A 7317-nucleotide genomic window follows, 5' to 3' on the forward strand; every position below is an offset into this window, starting at 1 on the left:
TAATTATAAACTAAAGTTTATTGTATGCTAACAATAGTATGCTGAGAACAGAAACACAATAGTTATAATCATATTAACTCAATACATTTTAAAAACTGACATCTAATTGATGGACACAGTAACTATTCTGCATGTGGCATTCATCTGGCCCCTTCCCACTCATCCTTCATATCTCAAATGAATGTTACTTCCTTGCCTTTACTAAGCCCAAAATAAAGTTAGGACCCTCCTTTGACTCCATTACTATCTTTCCTAAAGTTTTCCCTTCACTGTGCAAACATTTCTTGTTTCTTGTGTTTCTTCGTTTTCTTCCTACTTCCCCCAGTCTATAAGATCCAACAGGGCAGGCACCAGGCCTATTTTACTTACCACAGTGACTTATCATAGTGCCTGGAGCATAATAGTTACTCAAAAATCATCTGTAGAAAGGGAAAAAAAAAAAGGATTGTAAGTAGTTTATATGTGGTACTTAACATTAACATTACTTATTCTGACAAACCAAGCTTTAAACGTACTATTTTCTCTTTGGTAGTTGATAAATGTCCAGAATGGCATTACTGTTAATAATGTCCCTTAATACCATAAACAGGTAAACATTTGTCATGTAAGTACACACTGCAGTCAATTGTTTTAAAGGAGAGTGTAGAAAGTCCCTCTGTCTAGTCCCAGAGTTCCCTGTGACTCCCCGTGTTGAGCAGGGCTGAAGCTCTGTTCGCTGCTATATTCCTGTCTTCCATATCTGCTTATCCCTTCTCCACCCAAATGAAGGGATAAAGAAAGGCAGATTTGAATGAACTAAAACTTTGTGCATAGGATAGCACTGCTAAGCCGTTTCCCATTCTCTCACTGATGTGACATTTATGCTGGCCTTGTATTTTTCTCCCAGTCCAAGTGCAATAGAAAGTAGGCAGCCGTTTTTAGACACTTTCTGTTCCACAAAGCTGAATCATGCATCTATTGATAAGGAGCCCAGAAAAATGAATAAATGCATAGACTCTTGAGCCAGATGGCCTGGGTTTGAATCCTGGTGCTGCCATTTACCAGGTGGTTGTCTCTGGGCAAGTTGGTTTGACCTCTCTGACCTCATTTATAGAATGGGATATTGATAGCACTTGCCTCTTAGTTTTGTAATGAGGAGTAAATGAGTTAACACTTGTAAGGTTCCTATATAATGACAGAAATATGTAGTAACTATGCCTGGGCTATACAGCAAAGTGTAGTGTTAGTGAAATAAATTAATAAATTTCCCCAACTTTTTTCCTTGCTAGATGGACTTGCCAGTTTCAAAAGTTTCCTGAAGTCTGAATTCAGTGAGGAAAACCTTGAGTTCTGGGTTGCCTGTGAGGATTACAAGAAGATCAAGTCTCCTGCCAAGATGGCTGAGAAGGCAAAGCAAATTTATGAAGAATTCATCCAAACAGAGGCTCCTAAAGAGGTCGGTCCTGGTGGGTAGGTGGCTGAGTGTGGTCACACAAGGGGCAGCTCACAAACTCCCAGGCGGGACTCACACAGGAGGTACAGACCTGCTGTTGGCAGCCAAAGGCCACTCCTGTTTGTGAGTAGGCCACCTTATTAAGCACCTACTGAATACAAAGGCAGAACAAATGATCAAGCAGATATAAACGTGAATCCTGTTTAGACCATATACGGGTCTCACTTCAATGCATGTAACCTCAAGTGGAATGATACCAGTATATGATCTTAGATGAATTGCTGAATCTCTCTGAACCTAGTTTCTTTCTTTGTGAAAATGAAAATAATGAAGACTATTTTTGTAGAATTGTTGTCAGGATTAAATTTAAAAGTAGATGTAAAAACATATACAGCTTGAGCATATTTAACTCAAAAATCCAAAATCTGAAACTTTTTGAGCACCAACATGACGCCACAAGTGGAAAACTCCACATTTGGCCTTATGTCTCAGTCAAAACACAGTCAAACCTTTGTTGCATGCACAAAATTATTAAAAATATTGTATAAAATTATCTTCAGGCTATGCATATAAAGTATATATGAAAGATAAGTGAATTTTGTACTTAGAATTAGGTCCCATCCCCAAGGTAACTCATTATGTGTATGCGAATATTCCAAAATCTGAAAACATTCAAAGTCCAATACATTTCAGATCCCAAGTATTTCAGATAACTGATACTCAACCTGTATCTCAGTGTCTGAACTAAATAATGCCTAATGAGTATTCCTACCACGTTTCTTGGTTCCTCTTTCCTTTCTCTTCCCTTTCCTTTTCTTTCCTTTGAATTCATCTCTTCTCCCACTTCTACTCTTCTCTATCATTTATTTTTCCCCCCAGGCCTTTGCCATTTTCACTGTAGTTGGGACAATAAGACATCTACTCCTGAAAATCAAAATATTACAAGATAACAGAGCTAGAGATGTTGAAAGCCAAGATATCACTAATTGACTACTAAAGACCAGATATGTGTTAATTTCCAAGAAGGTTTGGGGAAGTTTATTTGCTCTTTTCTTTGCTATTTATGAAACCACATTGAAAAACCTGTTGTAAAATTCAGGATGGCCTCAGCAAGTTCTGTTCATGATATTTTGGTCAGGTTACTCTAATTCCACTTGTTACCTTTAATCCAGTCTGGACATTAAGTGTTTCATTAAGGTTTGGAGTCAAGCACAGAGATGATCTGAGCAAACCCTGTGGGTAGGCAGTAATCTACTTAAGATGGTTTGACAGGGAAAACCCCTAATAGCTCTTTTCTCCCACAGATGCTCTAGACTACTGAAGTTTTACCATTAGATATTTATTCATTTGGTTGTGTATTATCCCTCACTGATCCTTTTTAAAGGGTATATATGCTTGAGTAGATGGACAAATTATATACCTTAAAACCAATAGATGAGTTCCCTCTATGACACAAGAGGTAGAAGTTAGGAGTATGAGAGTATAGATAACCATAGGTCAAAGTTGAGAAAATGAAAAGGTTCTAAAGAGTCCATGTTTAGATTTTTAATGGGAATTAATTTGAGAATTATCATCAGATCTTCCCTTCTATTCCTCAACCTCTCACTTCAAGCATATATGTTAGCTCTATCCTACTTTAGATACCTTTGTGCTGGGCCATCCTTTCCTTGATCAGCATGGAATCTCTCAATATATGCTAATAAGAAGATTAATTTAATATTAAATTAGACACACATTTTCCCATTTCAAGTGGATTCCCCATTTCCAATCTACCTTCCTACCAACTTTATTCTTCTTCACAGAATTCTAGGATTTGTTGAAATATCTGCAAATGGTAGAGACCCATCTAGACTATCATAAGTTGGTCTGAGCTCTAGGAAAACATTGTTCTCAAGGTTCCTTATTAATATATTGTTGGTTATCATGAAAATATGAAACCTTAAAAATAGAGTTTCGAAATCAATAATACCCTGGCTAGCTCAGTTACTCAAACAAATAAATGGTAACCACAAATTGCAAGGCTGCAATTAAAATAGCCTTGGCCTTCATTCTAAATGATCTATGCATGTGTAGGGGTATAATAGTATACATAAGACCCCCAAATACAGGCAACCCTGAATAATGAGCCTGAGCTGGGCATTAAAGAGGATGTAAATCTTGCTCTGTACCGTAAAAGGCATTCAGTAAATATTTGTGAACTGAAAGGATGGAAATATCCAACTCCAGACCTTCCTAGATAGATGTAGGACTTTGGGCAAGTTTCTAACTAAAGCTCTCTAACCCTCAATTCTTCTAACTGTAAACATCTCGCATATTTGTATATGTATCTGGAGTATGTTTAATAAGTTGTGGCTTTTATTAAAAAATTCTCCACATCTTGTATTTTGACATGAACATTTACTATTTCATTTTGATAAGATTGACCTAGGTAAGAAATTTACCAAGGCAAATAGTATTCTAAATTTTATTTCTCTGAGTATTCACCTCAGCTCTTTAATATGAAGAAGTAAATGATACATTGATACGAATTGGAACAAAGATTTAAAAAAGAAAAACAGCTATGCGTAGGTCAATTTGTACATTGGAAATTATCATTTGAACATATTTAAAATTAATGAAATAGTATTTTTCTGGATCAGTAAACAGATGAATATATATCAGAATGACTCATTGAAGAAAGCCTATGCACATAAAAATCATAAGAGAAATAGCTGCTATCTGCTGGTGGACACTATATATTAGAAGATTTTAAATGCATCACTCCTTTGATAAAATACGATTAGGAGATACTGTTATAATTTATAGAAATTCAACCATTTGTAGTAAAACTGCCTTCCCAGCTTAGTACAGGTATATATTTAATATAAGAGAAGGAAGAAGCATTGCCTTTGTGTGATGAGAAGAATAATAGACTGAGAATAGAGAAATCTACATCATAGCCTCACCTCTGTCTTGCACTGGCTGTTCGTGGGCATGTAACTTTGACCTCTTTGAGCCTTGGAGTCTTCACATGTAAAGACAGGCAGTGGACTCCATCACCTCTGAGGCTGATCCCAATTCTGACATCTGTCTTCCACCATGCCTGCATAAAGCACAATGGCCCCTTTCACCTGCGGAAAATCTTTCTGTAGCTTCAACTCATTTCGTCCTGGACTTTGAAGCACTGCTTGACCCTGCTGTCTGTTCCGGCCTGGCTTGCCAGGGAATCACGCCTTTGTCTCTGACTCTAACTAGCAGCTGCTTCATATGTGTCTGAGCCCAAATAGCCCTTTTCAGTACCAAGGACCTCTAGCAGCCCAGACCTGAAATGTTTTTCAACATTCCAATTCAGAACCATTGGCTTATTTGGATTCTACTTCTTTCTCTTTTATGCTCAGACCCCTTAAGAGTCATTCAAACATACAACAGGAAGTATGAAGATTCAAATCATACTCAGGGAAGCTCATACAGTCTGTACCCTGCACAACTCCAGGGGTGCCATTCACGTAGACGCTAATATGAGTGATGTCCCTAGGAGTTGTGCAGTGTAGTGGCCCTGTACTCAGGACATATAAGCCATGATACCGTCCAATGCTGTAGTCTACTGGTTAAAAGCCCAGCTTTGGAGCCACATTGCTGGGTTTTTGAATCTTCTTTCTACCACCAGTGAACCTTGGGCAAATCACGTAATATTTCTGTGCCTCTCTTTCCTCAACGATAAAATGTAGATGACAGCATCTACCTCACAGAGTCGTAAGATTAGATGAGTTCATCCTTGTAAAGTTCTCAGCACAGCACCTGGCACAGACTAAGCACTCAATAAATATTAGTGGCTATTAGCTGCTATTTTTGTTACTGTTCTGTCAGAACGATTGTTTCCCGGTTTGTTTTAGGAAAGGCCAAGTTTCCTTGCTCTTCTGGAGCCATACAAAGAGGTCCTGGATCCCTGGTCAGAATTTCTTTCTCTCTCTTCAATTCCTCCACTCGGCGTGAAACCAAATGCTGTAGTAGGAAGATTTTGGAATGAGGCATCAGGACATCTGGATTCAAATTCTTATTCTCTGGATTCAAATACACTTAGTGGCTCTGTGATCCACTTAACCCTCTGCATTCATATATTTTTTCTATAAAAGGAAAAAAGTTATTCTTGGCGTTGTTGTCAGGATTAAATGAGAAATGTGTATGTGAGCCACTAGGGAAGGTCTGACATTGGTCTAACATTGGTTGGATCTGAAATCTGAGTCATGAATTTATTGGAGCATCAGTTGCCTTACCCAATTGCTATTAAATAGTCACTTATTATGACTTCCCTCCCCTCTTATGTTTTACTGGTGAGGAATTCCACCTCCCTCTCTCCATCCCTCTTCAAATCCTGTAACCTGGGCTGATCAGTGACCCTGTTTCCTGGCCCACAGGTGAATATTGACCACTTCACTAAGGACATCACAATGAAGAACCTGGTGGAACCTTCCCTGAGCAGCTTTGACGTGGCCCAGAAAAGAATCCATGCCCTGATGGAAAAGGATTCACTTCCTCGCTTTGTGCGCACTGAGATTTATCAGGAGTTAATCAAGTAGTAATTTAGTCAGGCTATGAAAATCTTCCTGAGTTACTTCCTCCACAATAACCCTGCATTTTCCTGTAACCTACATATCTTCCGACAGCAGCTCTGCTCAAAGATACTGGGGAGTATTGCTTGCTCTCTTTTTCCATATTGTTTTGGGCGTTTATCTATTGTCCAAATGCCTTCTTTCCCTACTTTCTTCTTCCTGCCCCACTCTTAATTGAGCTCTACTCAGTTAGTAGTCAGATCCAATGAGAACCACAGAAAAATCCTGCCTAAGGCAAAGAATTATAAGACAAGAATATATCATTAAATGTGGATTTGGGCAGTAGATTTCTACCTAAATAGGTCTGAAAAAGAATGTCCATATGGAAAGACCAATTTCAAGGGAGCTTAATTGATCTCACTTGTTTTAATTCTGATCCAGGGAGATCACCCCTCTAATTATTTCTGATTTGGTTAGTAAAAGGTGATGTGATCTTTATGAGACAGCCACTATTTGATATTTTAAGCCAATACAATATTTAAAATATTGATCTTTCCTTGGAGCACCTTCACGTTACCTGGATATAAGGAAGAGACACAACACAACCATGAAAATATGGTGTTTATACAAAATCAATCTGAACACAATTCATAGCAATTCTTTCCTTATACCTCCCTCACTGCCTCCCCATAAAGTTACCAAATTCCGTTTTAAATCAACAACTTAACATTAAAAAATGAATGATTTTATATATGTATCTATGCTCCTAGCATATAGGTCAAATGTTACAGTTTCCAAATTATTTGAAATCCTCATGAGTGTAAAATTCCAAAATTTCTAATTCTAATCCTGTAAAATAAAACTATTGCTCCAGTGGGGTGGTCTCCCACCTCAATATTAAGAGGGCTATACTAAAAAGGGAAAACATTATTAAGCTTAAATGGCTAATTATCCTATGGTGCTATTATCATAGGATAATGACAATTATCTTCAAAACACCAAATCATCCTTGGAAAAATTAAGGTGACTATATATAGAGGCTTTCTAAGTGAGACAGAATTTTCGAGTACTCTGCATTTTACAAAAAATAAATAAAAATGTGACCTTTTAGCAACTCTAATCTTCCCTCACTATTTTGCCCCCTGCATTAGTCAATTGTGCTTATAGTCAAAGTACAGATTTATACTCCCGACATGCCTCATACACAGCTAATTGACAGGCCATGGTATTTTTTTTAGTAGCTTTAAATTTCTAATTCTGTATTTTATCATTATAAGTCTTGTTAGAATTTTTTTCTAATCTTTAGTAGATTTTATTAGTAATGATTCACATAATTTAGTGATAAATAAGATCAAA

At 37.4% G+C, this 7317-nt stretch overlaps 1 protein-coding gene across 1 annotated transcript in view; it reads left to right on the top strand.

Annotated features, from left to right (window-relative positions):
* Positions 1-7041, top strand: part of RGS5 (regulator of G-protein signaling 5) — a 52488-nt gene extending 45447 nt beyond the window's left edge. The window contains exons 4-5 of the mRNA XM_012639565.1: positions 1269-1435; positions 5827-7041. Coding sequence (XP_012495019.1) covers positions 1269-1435; positions 5827-5988 — 329 coding nt within the window. The 3' untranslated portion in view covers positions 5989-7041. The remainder of the gene's footprint in view (positions 1-1268; positions 1436-5826) is intronic.
* The last annotated feature ends 276 nt before the right edge of the window (positions 7042-7317 follow it).

This window comes from Propithecus coquereli, unplaced genomic scaffold (assembly GCF_000956105.1).
Source record: "Propithecus coquereli isolate 6110/MARCELLA unplaced genomic scaffold, Pcoq_1.0 Scaffold140, whole genome shotgun sequence".
Lineage (NCBI taxonomy): Eukaryota > Metazoa > Chordata > Mammalia > Primates > Indriidae > Propithecus > Propithecus coquereli.